This window comes from Ceratotherium simum, chromosome 6 (assembly GCF_057802395.1).
Source record: "Ceratotherium simum simum isolate JZ-2026a chromosome 6, ASM5780239v1, whole genome shotgun sequence".
Lineage (NCBI taxonomy): Eukaryota > Metazoa > Chordata > Mammalia > Perissodactyla > Rhinocerotidae > Ceratotherium > Ceratotherium simum.
Window position 1 is genome coordinate 55,278,630 of NC_141905.1, and position 18,766 is coordinate 55,297,395.

The 18,766-nt window shown below is 37.5% G+C and overlaps 1 protein-coding gene across 7 annotated transcripts in view; it reads left to right on the forward strand.

Annotated features, from left to right (window-relative positions):
• Positions 1-18,766, forward strand: part of TBC1D12 (TBC1 domain family member 12) — a 102,345-nt gene that overhangs the window by 72,255 nt on the left and 11,324 nt on the right. For all 7 annotated transcript variants that reach the window (XM_087432299.1, XM_087432298.1, XM_087432303.1 and 4 more), the window contains 4 exons: positions 321-427; positions 4,276-4,356; positions 8,113-8,201; positions 9,401-9,472. In XM_087432299.1, coding sequence (XP_087288425.1) covers positions 321-427; positions 4,276-4,356; positions 8,113-8,201; positions 9,401-9,472 — 349 coding nt within the window. The remainder of the gene's footprint in view (positions 1-320; positions 428-4,275; positions 4,357-8,112; positions 8,202-9,400; positions 9,473-18,766) is intronic.

Here is an 18,766-nt window from a genome sequence, read left to right on the forward strand (position 1 = left end):
AACAAATTTTTATATTTCTTTCATCTTGTTTTTTCTCAGTTGTCCACAGATTTTTGATTCTTTCATTGTATTCTTAGTGTGGCAGCTATAGAAGGCAGTTCCCTTTAAATTACTATTATCTCTCTTTCGGGTACTATGTATTTTTTAGACTTTTGTTACCTAAAGCGTGAACCCAATAGGAAGAATGCATCATATACTTAACTCTCTGTGTTCTTAAAAATCATGCAGTCATCTGGCCGTAGACTAGGTAAACCATCATGCAACTAGTATTTTTGGTATAAAAAGTAACTTTCTCCTTTTTTCTCCCCCTTTAATTCTAGGCGTAGTACGAGAAGAGTTCGAGAATTGTGGTGGCAGGGATTGCCCCCTAGTGTTCGTGGGAAAGTTTGGAGTCTAGCTGTAGGAAATGAACTAAATATCACTCCTGGTTTGTATTCTATATTCAGTTACTCCCACACATACGAATAGCCATCTCCAGAGTTACAAAGCAGATGAGTAGACTGGCCATTTAGAAAGGCTTTACCATATATAATGTCATTTTAAGAGGATGCTTCATTCTCCACCTCCTTCTAAAACATGGTATGATTTAATAAGTAAGTTACTATATTTCATATTATGTAAATAAGATTTGTGAGTTTTCCTTTAATTTACAACCATCAATAATATTCTTGACATCCAAATATCTTAACTCTAGGTAACTGCAAAAACTTCTGTGATTCTAGGTAGCAGTGGATGAATAAGAATATACAAGGAAAAATAAAATAGTTAAATTGTGGAAAGGTTTCCTCTTTATTAAATTTTTTGAATAAATATAATAAACATAAATATTAGCAGAAGGCTAGAAATTTCTTTTCCTACATCTCTGCCCAAACCAGTACTCTTGGATTTTTTTTATTTAAAAATTTTAAAATTTGAAAAACAGAAAAAGAATTAAGAGCCTCAAGGAGTAGTTAAGTTTTTTAAAACTTTAAAGGATAGGAGTAAAATGTAGAGTAGTTTTGATGAATTAAAAAAAGTAGGATAGGGGCTGGCCTGGTGGCATAGCGGTTAAGTTTGAGCACTCCACTTTGGCGGCCCAGGGGTTCGCAGGTTCAGGTCCTGGGCGTGAACCTATGCACTGCTTATCAAGCTATGCTGTGGCAGCCGTCCCACATATAAAGTAGAGGAAGATGGGCATGGATATTAGCCCAGGGCCAGTCTTTCCCAGCAGAAGGAGGAGGACTGGCAACAGATGTTAGCTCAGAGCTCATCTTCCTCAGCAAAAAAAAAAAAAGGGGGGGGGCAGCCCTGTGGCGTAGCAATTAAGTGCGCGTGTTCTGCTGCTGGCGGCCTGGGTTGGGATCCCAGGTGTGCACCGATGCACCACTTGTCAGGCCATGCTGTGGTGGCACCTCATAAAATGGAGGAAGCTGGGCACGGATGTTAGCCCAGGGCCAGTCTTCCTCTGCAAAAAGAGGAGGATTGGCATGGATGTTAGCTCAGGGCTGATCTTTCTCACCAAAAAAAAAAAAAGGAAGATTGGCAAATGAATCTTAGCTCAGAGCCAGTCCTCCTCACAAAAAAAAACAAAAACAAAATATTGGTTAAGTTGGTATTAACATTTTGTGATGATGTAATCAAAACATTCTTTTTAGGCTAGAAATTTATAAATTTTGAAACATAACTGGGTCATTTTATTTTCAAAGTAGTTTAGGTTTTCTCTACTAGACAATTATGTATTCAGGAATGGAATGGGTACTCATTCTCTTTCATTAGTGGTAGGAAGAAAGCTAAATTTTGATTAAAGTAAATTTACTTTTCATAATCTTGTGTACTTTTATTGGTTCTAATAGTTTGACTCTATCTGTTGTATTTGTTTTAATCATGAAATTTGAAACCATTAGAGAATAGTAACTAAGAATAAGTGTTCTAAAGTCAGTCAAATGTGGTTTAAATCTTGTTTCCACTGTATAGTAGGTTTGTGACCTCGGGCAAATTACTTAACATCTAGAACTCTTAGTTTTCTCCATCTGTAAAATGAGGGTGAGATTATTAGCTATCTCAAAGGATTGTTCTAACAGTTATTTATAATAATGAATATAAAATTATAGTGAAAGTGAAATTTGCTGAGAGTGTATACAAATCATCGTTGTCAGGAAATCAGAAAATGAAACATACACTGATCTCAAAGCATTCTCTGTTCAAGTCCAAGGTACATCTTTGAGTCTGCTTCAAGCTCTACATTTGTAGATAGAAAATAAAATGTGTGACATGCGGAGTCAAGCATGGAATTGAACTGAGATGCAGGTTGTCTTGCTATAGATAAGCACTATAAATCTTCCCTGGAGAGATGTCCTTTGGTATTTTGAAATGCATTACCACATTTTTATTACTGTATCAGTTTTGTCGCTTCCAAAGGTGATGTATTTGTTCAGTGAACCTTTCTTCTTCCAAGCCAGTTTTAAAATTTGAGTAGACTAGTGAAACTGGACCTGGCTTGGAATCAGTTTGAAATCAAAAAGTGCAAACTTCAATTTGATACCTGATAACTGCAAAAAAAAATTGTATACATTTTAAAATTATATCCACCTCTTAAATTATTGATGGAATTGGGCACAAATAATAGAAATTTTTTTTGCTTTTTAAATTTCTTCTTTTCGGGCCGGCCCCGTGGCTTAGTGGTTAAGTGCTCGCGCTCTGCTGCTGGTGGCCCGGGTTAGGATCCCGGGCGCACACCGACGCACCGCTTCTCCGGCCATGCTGAGGCCGCGTCCCACATACAGCAACTACAAGGATTTGCATCTAAGACATACAGCTATCTACTGGGGTTTTGGGGGAAAAAAATAAATAAATAAAACATTAAAAAAAAATAAATTTCTTCCTTTCAACACAGTAGTAGTAATGAAAAGTGAACAGAAGGGAGAAGAGATCAGAATCCTAAAGGTCTGTTTGAAATATATCTAGTCAGGTATTTTATAATGATCTGATTCTTGGCAATATAAGAATACTTATTATGGTACAGTCATACACTGGGATACTGTGTAGTAGTTAAAAAAAAACTAAAGCAGATTTATTTTACTAATATGGAACAACTTCCAATATGATAAAGCAAGATGCAGATCAGTGCATGTAATATGTTTCCACTTTGTTTTATTTTTTTTAAAGGAAGTTTTATATATATATATATATATAGTGTATCTCTCTATGTATATACTTGTACATGCATATTTTCATCTTTAGAGCTCTGGTAAGCATGGTGGCATCTGAGGGAAGGAAATTTATTTTTCACTCTATACTGTTTTATACTTTTTGAATTTATTAAAAAAAATCGTGTTCACATATTACCTTTAAAAACAAGTTAATTCTTTAAAAGGATTAATTGAAGCAAAAACTGTTCTTGATATTTTGTGCAATATATAAATGTTAGTGTTTGGGCAAGAATATTTTTTGCTTTTCTTCTGTCATTGAAATTTACTATTTTTATGTAATTTAAAATATCTGTAATGGTTAGTTAGAAAGTAAAGACAAATTTGGGGAATTGAGAAAAAATTTTCAATTTCTTATATTCTTAAAGTTTCAATGAGATCCGACATATGGAAGCACAGAGTGGTATCTCAAAAGTGATTGGGTACTTAAAGTAAAAAGATAGGGGTAGAGGTTTCTGTACGTAGACCCTCTGTCCAAATCTGTTTGAAGTTTAGGTAGCTTTGGATAGATATCTTAGGTAGCTTTAGATAGCAATATCATAATGGAGAAACCAGTTTCAAGAGAAGAAAAGCAAGAACTAGCCTTAATTGAGAATCTAAAAGGTGTCAGGAGCTTTATGTAAATTATCTTGTTTAATCATCAGTAACCTCAAGAGTAGGTGTTACTTTTCTCCAGTTTACAGATGAAGAAAACAGAGTTCCAGAGTGATCACATAACTTTCTTGAAGTCTCACTGGTAGTAAGAGGCAAAGCTGGAATTTGAATCTAGGTCTGACTAACTCCAAGAAATTGTGTTTCTGCTATTCCACAATGATACTCCTTTAGCAGAAGCATCTGTTCCTGCCTCTTACGTATATTCTATATGGTAGCTATTTGGATGACCACTCTGCGGTATTTTTATTTGCTGTCTTTCTGGTTGTGTAATGAATAGTTTTGGTAGAATCAGGTACTTCAATTTGCCACATTTTTGATGCCTCCTACATAAGAGACCTGACCTATGATAAGATTTTACTCTGTATTTTTAAGAGTAAAAATAGGTGAATATATTTCTTTCCTATTACTTATGAATTTTTGTTCTTTTTTTCCACAGAACTTTATGAAATCTTCCTCTCAAGAGCAAAAGAACGGTGGAAAAGCTTCAGTGAAACAAGTTCAGAGAATGATACAGAAGGTATGATTATTTTTTTTTTAATCAAAATTTTGGGATGAAAATCCAGTCACTGAAGACAGAGTGCGATTTTTACCACATCAGGACCTGTAGAAATTGCTTTACATTCATTATCTCCCTTAGCGTTAATAACCCTTTAAGTAGGTGGTATTATTCTGAATGATACAAGAGGAAACTGAGGCTCAGAGTGGGTAACTTGTAAGGAGTAAAGCTGTGATATAAACCCAGGTTGTTGGACTCCAGAGCCCAGGATTTAATCACGTCTGTAAGACTAATGGCGTGAAGTATTTTTGGCCAACTCTTACTTAACTTAAAGATAGATGATCTTCACACCTCACTTGTGACCTGCTGTCTCCCCACTCACTGACTTTCATTCACTTCATAATATATTATTTATGATTCTTATCATGCCTTAACCTTTGTTCATGTAATTCATCCATAGACCCCATCTTTCCATCCACTCTTATCAATTTTTTTTCCTAATCATTTTGGAGAAAACAGGAACACTTTTTTTCCTGTCGTCATAGTTTATTAAATTCAGGTAAATTTATCCAACCATCTCTTGTCCTTGAATAATGAAAAGCTAATTGTCTGCCAGTCTCTTTTCTTTCTATATTTGTTCTACTTTACAGAAAAGCAAACCCTGTTCTCTTGCCTAAAAATGAACATGCTTTAGGATAGAGAAATGGTGCATATCTCATAGTGCTTTTCTATGAGTATGTAAACAACTCTGTTAAATTCCTCGAATACTCTTTTTGTCTGTTTTAGAAAAGTGAACAGTAGGGTGGGGAAGGTTGACTAAACAAGGTTAGAGAGAAGGCTTGATGTCCAGAAGGGCTCATGTAAGTATCATCCTGAGACCTGTTAGCTGTGTCAACTATTTGTGGGAAACTAAAAGTGCGAGGAAGATGAAGATGTAAGACGTTTTATACTGGCAAGGTCTTGCCTGTTTCATCGTTTTTTTAAAACTCATTTTTATGAAGTATTGAAAGTACAGTCATACCTGAGAAATATTGTGGGTTCAGTTCCAGACCACTGCAGTAAAGTGAATATCACAGTAAAGTGAGTTGCATGCATTTTTTGGTTTCTGAGTGCATATGAAAGTTATGTTCACACTATCTGTAGTCAATTAAGTGTGCAATAGCATTATGTCTAAAAATACAGTGTACATACCTTAATTAAAAAAATACTTAATCGATACAAAATGCTAACCATCATCTGTGCCTTCAGTGAGTCATAATCTTTTTGCTGGTGGAAGGTCTTGTAAAAAACATAAAATCTGGGGGCTGGCCCCTTGGCCAAGTGGTTCAAGTTTGGCGTGCTCCACTTTGATGGCCTAGGTTCTCGGGTTCGAATTCCGGGTGTGGAGCTCTTTCACTCATCAGCCATGCTGTGGAGGTATCCCACATGCAAAATAGAGGATGATTGGCACAGATGTTAGCTCAGGGCTAATCTTCCTCACCAAAAAAAAAAGAAAAAGAAAAAAATGCAAAATCTGTGAAGTGCAATAAAGTGAAACGCAATAAAACAAAGTATGCCTGTATAAAGATTAAAATTATAAGCATTGGCCAGCCCAGTGGCGCAAGCAGTTAAGTGTGCGTGCTCTGCTGCGGCATCCTGGCAGCCTGGGCTCTGCCGGGTCGGATCCCGGGCACGCACCAATGCACTGCTTGGCAAGCGATGCTGTGGCGGTATCCCATATAAAGTGGAGGAAGATGGGCACGGATGTTAGCCCAGGGCCAGTCTGCCTCAGCAAAAAAGAGGAGTACTGGCAGATGTTAGCACAGGGCTGATCTCCTCACAATAAAATAAATAAATAAAAAGGGCCAGCCCCGTGGCTTAGCGGTTGAGTGCGCGTGCTCTGCTGCTGGCGGCCTGGGTTCGGATCCGGGGCGTGCACTGGCGCGCCGCTTCTCCAGCCGTGCTGAGGCCGCGTCCCACATACAGCAACTACAAGGACGTGCACCTATGACATACAACTGTCTACTGGGTCTTTGGGGGAAAAATAAATGAATAAAAAATTAAAAAATTAAAAAAAAAATTATAAGCATTTACTTCTGAGACATTTTGTCACGAGTAAATGGTAAAAGTTCGCTTTAGTAGAAATTAATTGAATGTAAATGAAGAATTGTTCTAATCAGAACCAGTGTTCTGTTTATTTCCTGGGTGTTTATAATTTGCAGTTGTCATTTAACTTTTTTGGCCATTATCTTTTCAAATATTACTTTTTTCTCATCTCTCTTCTCCTTCTGGGACTTGAATTACATGTATGTTAGATCATTTAACAGTGTCCCACAAGTCTCATACTGTTTTCTTTTTCTTTCTGTACTTCAGTTTAGATTTTTATTGACCTATAATCAAGTTCACTAATCCTCTCTTCTCCTATATTCAGTCTGTTAAATCTGTCAAATGACTTTAATTTCAGATATTTTACTTTGTAATTCTAGAATGTCCATCTGGTTCTTTTTGTAGATTCTATTTCTCTGGAAATTCTTCATCTTCCCATCCCATACATTTCCACTCATCTTTTCCTCTGTTTTCTTTAACGTACTTATAACAGTTTATGTTCTTGTTTGTTAATTCCAATACTGGATCATCAGCTTCAATTGGCTGTTTTTTCCATTGATTATAAGTCATATTTTCCTGCTTCTTTGCGTATTTTAAAATTTTAAATTATATATCAGTCATTATATATAAAAACAATGTATAAACTTAAGCTGATGTTTCCTCTGCAGAGGAAAGCATGCTTATTTCTGTTTGAGTTATCACCTCAATTCAGTCAGTAGCTGAGCTAAGTTGGCGAAAGGTTTCAGCTTTAGATAGACTTAGTTCATATTGGGTTTCAAATTTCTTGATAGGAAGACTGTCCTGTTTTGATTACAGGCTCCTTTCTCCAATGAGACTCTCTCCCAAGGACCACATGATTTTGGGTGATTTCATTCTGTCTTTCCAGCCCAGCCTTCTGTGCTACACTGGTACTCAGCAAAAGTCCCGTAGGGGAAAACCAGAAATGCATTCAGGCTCCTCCAGATCCTATCACATCAGTCTTATTTGGCCATGAAAAACTCGCCTAGTTTCTCTTTCCCCAAGCAGAGTACCTTTGTCTATGGCAAGCTTAATCCTGAGCCCATGCCTCGACTTGGCAGATGCCTCAAGGAAGAAAAATGGCCACTGGTATTCACTCACCTAGGAAAGACTCTTCTCTTTCTGGGATTTAAATCCTCTAGACTTCTCTGTGTCCACAGCTTTTTTATACCTTTTTTTTTTTTAAAACGTGATATTTGAAATTTGTTTTTTCATAGTTATTATTGTGGGAGCAATAGTCTTCCCCTACTTTCTGTAAAAACTGGAAGCAGAAATCCTTCACCATATAACTTTCTGATAAATGTATAGATATTTTCTTCATATAAGAGGCTCTCTGGGCCGGCCCTGTGGCTTAGCGGTTAAGTGTGGGCCCTCCGCTACTAGCGGCCCGCGTTCAGATCCCGGGCGTGCACCGACGCACCGCTTCTCCGGCCATGCTGAGGCCGCGTCCCACATACAGCAACTAGAAGGATGTGCAGCTATGACATACAACTATCTACTGGGGCTTTGGGGAAAAAATAAATAAATAAAATTATATAAAAAAAAAATTCCTTGATTTTTCAGATTGTAACTTTTCTTAAGTAACATATATGCTGTGTGAGCATTCTGTGTTTACAAGATTGAACTTGGTATAGCCAAGTAATCATTTTAATTTTATCTACTTGGCAAATGCAGGTGTATCTGTTGCTGATCGGGAGGCCAGTCTGGAATTAATTAAGTTGGACATATCTCGTACATTTCCATCTCTCTACATCTTTCAGAAGGTGAGGGTTTCTAACCAGCTTGTAACTACCTTTTTTTTTTTTAATCCAAGGGAAACAGATTCTCTAAATGCATAGCTGTTATGTTTTAAAAGGCAAAACTATAAAAATTGGGGACCTTTATATAAAAAGTGTAAAACTAGTAGGAAAATTTTAAAGGAATTTCTATTATTTTATTCCACTGACTGAATGCATTACAGTTAGCATAGCACATAATACCTTTTATGTAGTAAGTACTTGATGAATTTTCATGAAGATGAATTTCTTTGTTTTACTTCATACTCTGTAGGGTATTTGAATTTTAACATTTTTGCCTAGTAAATTGTTAAAATATAAAGAACTTTGTCCCCAAATTTAAAATTTTTGAGAATTACTATTGAAATAGGAAGAAATGGTTTATTTTTTTTGTGCAAGGGCTGTTATGAAGTTGCTTATACTTTATGAGAAATGATTACATTTTATATGTACTTTATATTTGACTCAAGTTTTAATACATGGAATTCCTCTATCTTTAGATAGCTAAAATGAGAAAATTTTTATCAAGATTAAAATTATTAATAAACTTAATTTAGTGTAGCTTGATGGTTTTCTTTTGCTGAAATTATATTAAATGAAACAATGTTTTCATTATAATCTTATTGTACCATATCTAGAAGTCTTTAAAATTGTACACAAACTATATAACTTGTATCCATCAAGTGAACTTATTTGGCATTTTTTGTTGTTCATGATTTAATTTTGTGTGTGTGTGTGTGTGTGTGTGTGTGTGAGTGTGAGAGGAAGATCGGCCCTGAGCTAACATCTGCCAATCCTCCTTTTTTTTTTTTTTTTTTTTGCTGAAGAAGACTGGCCCTGGACTAATATCCGTGCCCATCTTCCTCCGCTTTATATGGGACGCCTGCCACAGCATGGCCTGACAAGTGGTGCGTCGGTGCATGCTGGGGATCCGAACCGGTGAACCCCCGGCCGCCGCAGCGGAGCGTGCCCACTTAACCGCTTGCACCACTGGCTGGCCCCTTAATATTTTTTTATTAATACTTTAGAAAACATCTTGCCAGAGTACATTTATAGTATTTTTGACAATGATTAAATATACTAAAACTAGTCATTTAGGAAATGCTAAAGTTTATTAACATGTTATTTGAGAATTAACTTAAAGACAATTATTTGTATAGTTTGACATTTCATTTTTCTTTCCTAAGGGTGGCCCATATCATGATGTCTTACATAGTATCTTAGGGGCATATACATGTTACAGACCTGATGTTGGTTATGTAAGTATTTGTTTCAATCTGTTTTTTTAATATAAACATTTAATCTATCTTATCAAAGTATATTAGCTCCCAAATGTCTGTATCTCTATGTCTTTTTTTCTTGAGCCTATCAACTTATGCAGAGAGGAATCTTTCCATTTTCTACCAAGGACTTATGAGACTGGCTGCTAACTTTCTAGGGGAGCAGCTTGGGGTTTCACAATTCAATTAGTAAACTTTTATTTTTGCCCCTGCTGATGATGTGGTGCCTTATTCCCTTCTCCCTAACCCTCCTTTTCCTGACTATACCTTCAGAGATAAACCTCTTATGTTCTGCCCGGTTGAGGGAAGGATAGACACCTGCCCATTCGGGATAGGGGAGGAGATTTGCTCCTTTTACAGATTTTCAACCAATCCTAGTTTAGCCCTGCTCCTTGGTTTCAGAGATACCTGATAACTTCAGTTCCTGAGCTTTTCAGATATTGTGCCTGAACTGGCTTGCTGCCTGTTGGCTTCCTCCTCAACATTCTCTATTTAAACTACAATTTCTAAAATGCTATTGACACCTTTTATCTAGTGTTTATATTATTTTCCATTCTCTTTGTCCTCCTAGGTTAATATTTATTTTTTTTACTGTCATTTTAGTTGGATTTGGGAGGGAACAAAGTAAAATGTGAGTGTTCAATTTGCCATGTTTAACCAGAAGTCATAAAATCTTCATCTTCTCACCTTTGTCTTAAACTAGAAGAATTTTAGAGACCTCACAACAGGGTGACTGTCTAGTGCAACTTACTCTATTTTGTTGCATGTTCATTTGTACATTTGTTCATTCATTCATTCACTCAACAAATATTTATTGTATGCTTATTGCTATATGCCAGGCATTTTTCTAGGCGCTTGAGATACCTCAGTGAACAAGAGAAAGATTTCTTCCCTTCTGACACTTATGGTTTAAAAGGAGGAGACAGACAATAACAAGCAAATAAGTAAATCATATATTATATTAAAACAGGATAAGTGCTATGGAAAAAGTATGGCACGGTAAAGAGGGGAAGTACCAGGTTTAGGAATGGGGAAGGTGGTAGTATTAAAGAAGATGGTCAGGTAGTCCTTATGGAGAAAGTGAAATTTGAACAGAGTCTAACCTCTCTTGCTCATGTATTCTGTAATAGAATCATAAAAACATTATAAAACACCTTCACACATTTTTAAGTTGACATTTAAATTTTTTCATCATAAGTTTAATTGTAAAGGATTTAATTTTTGCACTTATTAAATATTGACATTTTAAAATAAAACTCTCTTTTAAAAAGTATAGCTAATGGGATTTAAACACTATAATGATTTTTTTATTGATGTCATAATAGTTTATAACATTGTGAGATTCCAGTTGTACATTATTTTTTGTCAGTCACCATATAAATGTGCCCCTTCATCCGTTGTGCTCACCCCCCAACTCCCTTCCCCCTGGTAACCACCAGACTTTTCTCTCTGTCCGTGTGTAGTTTATATTCCACATGAGTGAAGTCATACAGTGTTTATCTTTCTCTGTCTGGCTTATTTCATTTAATGTAATACCCTCCAGGTCCATCCATGTTGAGGCAAATGGGACGATTTTGTCTTATTTTATGGCGGAGTAGTATTCCATTTTATATATATACCACATCTTCTTTATCCAATCATCTGTCGATAGGCACTTGGGTTGCTTCCACTTCTTGGCTATAGTGACTAATGCTACAGTGAACAGAGGGGTGCATAAGCCTCTTTGGATTGTTGATTTCAAGTTCTGTGGATAAATACCCAGAAGTGGGATAGCTGGATCATAAGGTATTTCTATTTTAAATTTCTTTTTTTTTTTTTTTTGGCGAGGAAGACCAGCCCTGAGCTAACATCTGCCAGTCCCCCTCTTTCTGCTGAGGAAGACTGGCCCTGGGCTAACATCCATGCCCATCTTCCTCCACTTTATATGGGACGCTGCCACAGCATGGCTTGACCAGCGGTGCGTTGGTGCACGCCCGGGATCCGAACTGGCAAACCCCAGGCCGATGCAGCAGAGTGCGCGCACTTAACCGCTTGAGTCACCGGGCCGGCCCCTCTATTTTTAATTTTTTGAGGAATCTCCATACCCGTTTTCCTCTATGGAAAACGGGTTTGCATTCCCACGAGCAGTGAATGAGGGTTCCCTTTTCTCCACGTCCTCTCCAACACTTGTTATTTTTTGTCTTGGTGATTATAGCCATTCTCACAGGTGTAAGGTGATATCTTAGTGTAGTTTTGATTTGCATTTCCCTGATGATTAATGATGTTGAACATCTTTTCATATGCCTATTGGCCATCTGTATATCTTCCTTAGAAAAATGTCTGTTCATATCCTCTGCCCATTTTTCGATTGGGTTATTTGTTTTTTTGTTGTTCAGTTGTGTGAGTTTTTTATATTTTATGAAGATTAATCCCTTATCTGATATATGATTTGCAAATATTTTTCTCCCAGCTTGTGGGTTGTCTTTTCATTTTGATCCTGGTTTTGTTTGCCTTGCAGAAGCTCTTTAGTCTGATGAAGTCCCACTTGTTTATTTTTTCTTTGGTTTCTCTTATCCCAGTAGACATGGGATTCAAAAAGATCCCTCTAAGACTGATGTCAAAGAGTGTTCTGCCTATATTTTCTTCTAAGAGTTGTATAGTTTCAGGTCTTATTGTCTTTGATCCTTCAAGTCTTTGATCCATTTTGAGTTAATTTTTGTGTATGGTGAAAGATAATGGTCTACTTTCATTCTTTTGCATGTGGCTGTCCAGTTTTCCCAGCACCATTTATTGAAGAGACTTTCCTTTCTCCAGTCTATGTTCTTAGCTCCTTTGTTGACGATTAGCTGTCCTTGTATGTGTGGTTTTATTTCTGGATTTTCAGTTCTGTTTCATTGATCTGTATGTCTGTTTTTGTACCAGTACCATGCTGTTTTGATTATTAAGCTTTGTAGTATATTTTGAAATCAGGGATTGTGATGCCTCCAGCATTGTACTTTTTCCTCAGGATTGCTTTAGCTGTTTGGGGTCTTTTGTTGCCCCATATCAATTTTAGGATTCTTTGTTTTATTTCCGTGAAGAATGTCATTGGGATTCTGATTGGGATTGCATTTAATCTGTAGATTGCTTTAGGTAGTTTGGACATTTTAACTATGTTTATTTTTCCAATCCTTGTGCATGGGATACCTTTCCATTTCTTTATGTTATCATTGATTTCTTTCAGTAATGTCTTAGAGTTTTCATTGTGTGGGTGTTTCACCTGCTTGGTTAAATTTATTCCTAGATATTTTATTCTTTTTGTTGCCATTGTAAATGAGATTGTATTCTTGAATTCTCTTTCTGTTAGTTTGTTGTTAGACTATAGAAATGCAACTGATTTTTCTAAGTTGATTTTGTACCCTGCCACTTGGCTGTAGTTGTTGATTATTTCTAATAGTTTTCTGATGGATTCTTTAGGGTTTTCTATATATAAAATCTTGTCATCTGCAAACAGTGAGAGTTTCACTTCTTCATTCCCTGTTTGGATTCCTTTTATTCCTTTTTCTTGCCTAATTGCTCTGGGCAGAACTTCCAGTACTATGTTGAATAAGAGTGGTGCGAGTGGGCACCCTTGTCTTGTTCCTATTCTCAGAGGGATGGGTTTCAGTTTTTCCCTGTTGAGTGTGATGTTGGCTGTGGGTTTGTCATATATGGCCTTTATCATGTTGAGGTACTTTCCTTTTATACTCATTTTGTTGAGAGTTTTTATCATAAATGGATGTTGGATCTTGTCAAATGGTTTCCCTGCAACTATTGAGATGACCATGTGGTTTTTATTTCTCATTTTGTTAATGTGGTGGATCACACTGATTGATTTGTGGATGTTGAACCATCCCTGTGTCCCTGGTATAAATCCCACTTGATCATGGTGTAGGATCCTTTTAATGTATTGCTGTATTCGGTTTGCCAATATTTTGTTGAGGATTTTTGCATCTATGTTCATCAGTGATATTCGCCTGTAATTTTCCCTCTTTGTATTGTCCTTGTCTGGCTTTGGTGCAGGGTGATGTTGGCCTCGTAGAATGTGTTAGGAGGTGTTCCATCTTCCTCTGTTTTTTGGAATAGTTTGAGAAGGATAGGTATTAAATCTTCTTTGAATGTTTGGTAGAATTCTCCGGAGAAGCCATCTGGTCCTGGACTTTTATTTTATGGGAGGTTTTTGATTACTGTTTCACCCTTTACTTGTGATTGGTTTATTCAGAATCTCTATTTCTTCTTGATTCAGTTTTGGGAGGTTATGTGAGTCTGAGAATTTATCGATTTCTTCTAGATTGTCCAATTTGTTGGCACGTAGTTTTTCATAGTGTTCTCTTATAATCCTTTGTATTTGCCTGGTACCATTGTGATTTCTCCTCTTTCATTTCTAATTTTATTCATTTGAGCCTTCTCTCTTTTTTTCTTGGTGAGTCTGGCTAAGGGTTTGTCAATGTTGTTTATCTTCTCAAAGAACCAGCTTTTTGTTTCATTGATACTTTCTACTGTTTTTTTGTTTTCAATTACATTTATTTCTGCTCTAATTTTTATTATTTCTCTCCTTCTGCTGACCTTGGGCTTTGTTTGTTGTTCTTTTTCTATTTCTGTTAGGTGTGGTTTAAGATTGCTTATTTGAGATTTTTCTTGTTTGTTAAGGTGGGCTTGTATTGCTATGAATTTCCCTCTCAGGACTGTTTTTGCTGCATTCCATATGAGTTGGTATGGTGTATTTTCATTTTCATTTGTTGCCAGATATCCTTTGATTTCTCCTTTAATTTCTTCTATGGATCCATTGGTTGTTCAGTAGCATGTTGTTTAGTCTCCACATATTTGTTACTTTCCAGCTTTTTTCTTGTAGTTGATTTCTAGTTTCATAGTATTATGGTCAGAAAAGTTGCTTGTTATGATTTCCATCTTCTTAAATTCATAGAGGCTTGCCTTGTTTCCCAACATATGGTCTATCCTTGAGAATGTTCTATGCACGCTTGAGAAGAATGTGTAATCTGCTCTTTTTGGATGGAGTGCTCTGTGTATATCTGTTAAGTCCATCTGGTCTAGTTTTTGTTTTAAGTCCACTATTTTCTTATTGACTTTCCGTCTGGATGATGTATCCATCGATGTAAGTGGGGTGTTAAGGTCCCCTCCTATTATTGTGATGTCATTGATATCCCCTTTCAGTTTTGTTAATAGTTGCTTTATGTACTGTGGTGCTCCTGTGTTGCGTGCATATATATTAATAAATGTTATGTCTTCTTGGTGAAGTGTCCCTTTTATCATTATATATTGCCCCTCTTTGTCTCTCATTATCTTTTTTATCTTGAATTCTACTTTGTCTTATATAAGTATGGCAACACCTGCTTTCTTTTGTTTGCCATTAGCTTGGAGTATCATCTTCCATCCCTTCACTCTGAGCCTGTGTTTGTCTTTAGAGCTGAGATGTGTTTCCTGGAGGCAGCAAATTGTTGGGTCTTGTTTTTAATCCATCCAGCCACTCAGTGTCTTTTGATTGGAGAATTCAATCCATTTCCGTTTAGAGTGATTATTGATATATGAGGGCTTAATGCTGCCATTTTATCTCTTGATTTTCAGTTGTTATGTATTTCCCTTGTTTCTCGTCCTGTGTATTTTGGACTGCTAATTCAGTTCGGTGGCTCTATATGATGGTTTTCTCAGTTTTCTCGTTTTATTTATTTATTCATTTCTTTTAATTAATTAATTAATTAATTAATTAATTTTATGAGGAAGATCAGCCCTGAGGTAACATCCAGTGCCAATCCTCCTCTTTTTTGCTGAGAAAGATTGGCCCTGGGCTAACATCTGTGCCCTTCTTTCTCTACTTTATATGGGATGCTGCCACAGCATGGCTTGACAAACTGTGCATCGGTGCGTTGGTGCATGCCTGGGATCTGAACCTGGGAACCCTGGGCTGCCACCAGCAGAGTACGTGCACTTAACCACTACGCCACCAGCCCAGATCCTCAATTTTCTCTTTATTTATCATTTGTATCTTTGCTCTGATTTTTTGTTTAGTGGTTACCATGCAGTTTGTATAAAAGATCTCGTAGATGCAATAGTTCATTCCTTGATAGCCTCTTGTTCCCTAAGTCTAAGCTGGTTTCATCCCTTTCCTCTTCCTCTTCTCAGTTGTTGTTGTCACAATTTATTCCGTTTTGTGTTGTGAATCTGTGGTTAAAATGAAGTGATAGTATTTATTTTTGATGTTTCCCTTTCCTTTATCTTTAGAATTATAAGTGTTTGCTAATCTCTTCTGATAGTGAGTTGCAATTTTCTGATGTTGTCTGCCTATTTATGTGCTTACTCAAGGCTTTATAAACCCTTTATTTTTGTTTCAGGTTTGAGGGCCTTTTAATTGTTTCTTGTGTAGGGAGGTCTTGTGGTGATGAACTCCCTCAGCTTTTGTTTATCTGGGAAAGTTGTTATTTCTCCATCATATTTGAAGGATATTTTCAGTGGATATAGTATTATTGGCTGAAAGTTTTTATCTTTCAAAATTTTGAATATATCATCCCACTCTCTCCTAGCCTTTAAGGTTTCTGCTGAAAAATCCGCAGAAAATCTGATAGGGCTTCCTTTGTAGGTTATTCTCTTCTACCTTGCTGCCCTTAATATTTTTTCTTTATCGTTGACTTTTGCCAGCTTTACTAATATATGCCTTGGAAAAGGTCTTTTTACATTGATGTAATTAGGAGTCCTGTTGGCTTCTTTTACATGTAATTCCAGCTCCTTCTCCAGGTTTGAGAAGTTCTCAGTTATTAGTTCTTTGAACAAGCTCTCTGCTCCTTTTTCCCTCTCTTCTCCGTCTGGAATACCTATAATCCTTATGTTGCATTTCCTAATTGAGTCGGATATTTCTCGGAGAATTTTTTCATTTCTTGGAGAATTTCTTCATTTCTTTTTAGTCTAAGTTTTCTCCTTCTCCATCTGAAGCATTTCTGTGTTCCTATCCTCCAGATTGGTAATTCTGTCCTCCATGTTGTCAACTCTGTTGTTTAAGACTGGAGATTTTTCTTTATCTCATCCATTGTGTTTTTCATCTCTAACAATTCTGTTTGATTTTTCTTTATAGTTTCGATCTCTTTTGTGAAGAATTCCCTCTCTTCAGTAATTGGTTCCTGATTTCATTGAGCTGTCTTTTAGAATTCTGTTGTAGCTCGTTGTGTTTTCTTATGACAGCTGTCTTGAATTCTTTGTCATTTAGATCGTAGATTTCCATGCCTTTAGGATTTATTTCTGAGTGTTTGTCTTTTTGCTTCTGATCTGGAGTATTAATATATTTCTTTATACCATTTGATGGATTGGATTTGTGCCGGCGCATAGTGATAATTTCTGGACACAGGTTCCACCTGCTGCCACTTCGGGGGGGTTGCAGGAGCTGTATAATCTGAACCCACTGCCGTGATCCCTGTCAGCTGTGCCTGTCCGAGCCTGGCTCACTCCTTGGGATCGCAGCGGCCCTGTTGGGTCTCCCACCGAATGGGAAAGTAGTCACATGGGGGGCTCAGGGCTACTGCCGCCTGCTTCCACAGACCCACAGAACTGTGCTCCCTGCTTCGGGACTGCAGCTCTACTGTAAGCATTCACAGTAGCAGGAGCTTGTTCGCCTGGACTTGGAGCTCAGCTGCCCTCTGTTCCTAGGTCATGCCAGCTGTAGTGGTTGGTGGGCGGGACCTCCTCTCTGGGACCGAGCCAAAGCCACTTCCTGGGACTGGGTGGGATTGTGGGTTCTCCCACTAGACTAAAGAGCAATCACATGGGGGCTCAGGGCTACTGCTGCCTGCTCCCACAGTCCCGCCAACACGCTTCCCCTCTTCAGGGCCACAGCAGTACTGTGGGTGTTCGTGGCAGCTGGGATCTTGTTCTCCTGAGTGGCTGCTCAGCCATCCTCTGCTCCTAGCTAGCACCAGCCTTTGTGCTCGGTGGGCGGGGCTTCCCCACTGGGTCCAAGCTTGTGTACTGTGTGGCCCTGAGGGCTCTCCCACTAGATGGGGAAGCGATCACACGGGGGTCTCCGGGCTGCCGTCACCTGTTTCCACAGTCACACTGAGGCACGCTGCCACCCCTGGGGCCACAGCAGTGCCATGATTGCTCTAGCTGGGAAAGTAGTTGCATGCAGGCGCTGGGCTGCCTGGGGTCCACAGGGTGCTCACCTACCTATCTCCACCACCTCCTCAGTGGGGTAGTTCATCCACCTTCAGATATATAGCTGCTCAGGTCTCTCAGGCATCCTGATGTCCTGTGTGGATATCCTCTGCTGATCAGTGAATGTCCTTTTAGTTGTAGTTCGAAGTGGGAGAGACACAGGGAACAGCTCACTCCACCGTGTTGCTAACGTCCACACTATAATGATTTTACATGTATCATCATCCATTTAAAGAAAAATATATGAACAAGCTCTTCATTAATATTTTACAGAACACGCAGATTTATTAGCTCATGAATTTATGTAAAGTGACCGCCTTATAACCTAATTGGTAATGCCAAGCCTCACTGACAAACCAGTCATCCAAATCAGACTTATTTTATAACATGAGAGAAGAATAGGATAAACTATATTGGAATACATATTTCATGATGTGAAAAAACAAAATAGGTTTTTATCTGCATTAATGAATAATATATGCAGAATCTATAAATAAATCATATAAAAGTTTTATCTGTGGAATTTCTTAAGTATATCTTGAAAATATTTGGTAGTGGTTCACATTCTAGTTATATTTAAAAGATCCAAGGGCACCAATCTTTATTGATATTTTCTTTGTTCTCCTGGGACTCTCCTTCAAGGGCTATGTATTCTTTGATAAAAGGTGCTGTATCGAAGAGGTAGGGTCACTAAATGAAAATTGTTATTACTCATCTCTATTCTATCATATAATGGAATTCAGTCATATTTCTATTCATATATATGACAGAAAGCCAGAGGCTTTCCCCAAACAGTATTTAGAATTACCTCTTGGTCTCACATTTCATGCATCAAAGCAATTCACCATAGTAAGTTTTGTAAAGGATAGGGACTGTGACTTTCACTTTCTACTGTGAATGCAGACATTCTTAGACCATGTTAAGAAAAGAAAATATATGTAAATTGAGGATCTGGAAATGGATTCCGTTAAAATAATCCATGACTGTGTATGGTCTCTTTGTACAGTCTGTGTACAGTCTCTTTTTCTCTTTGGAAAGTGTTTCTATGTCTCCAGGGTACACTTATCCCAGTTTAAGACCACTATTGTTTAGATTGTTCAATTGTATTAGTTTTCCACTGTG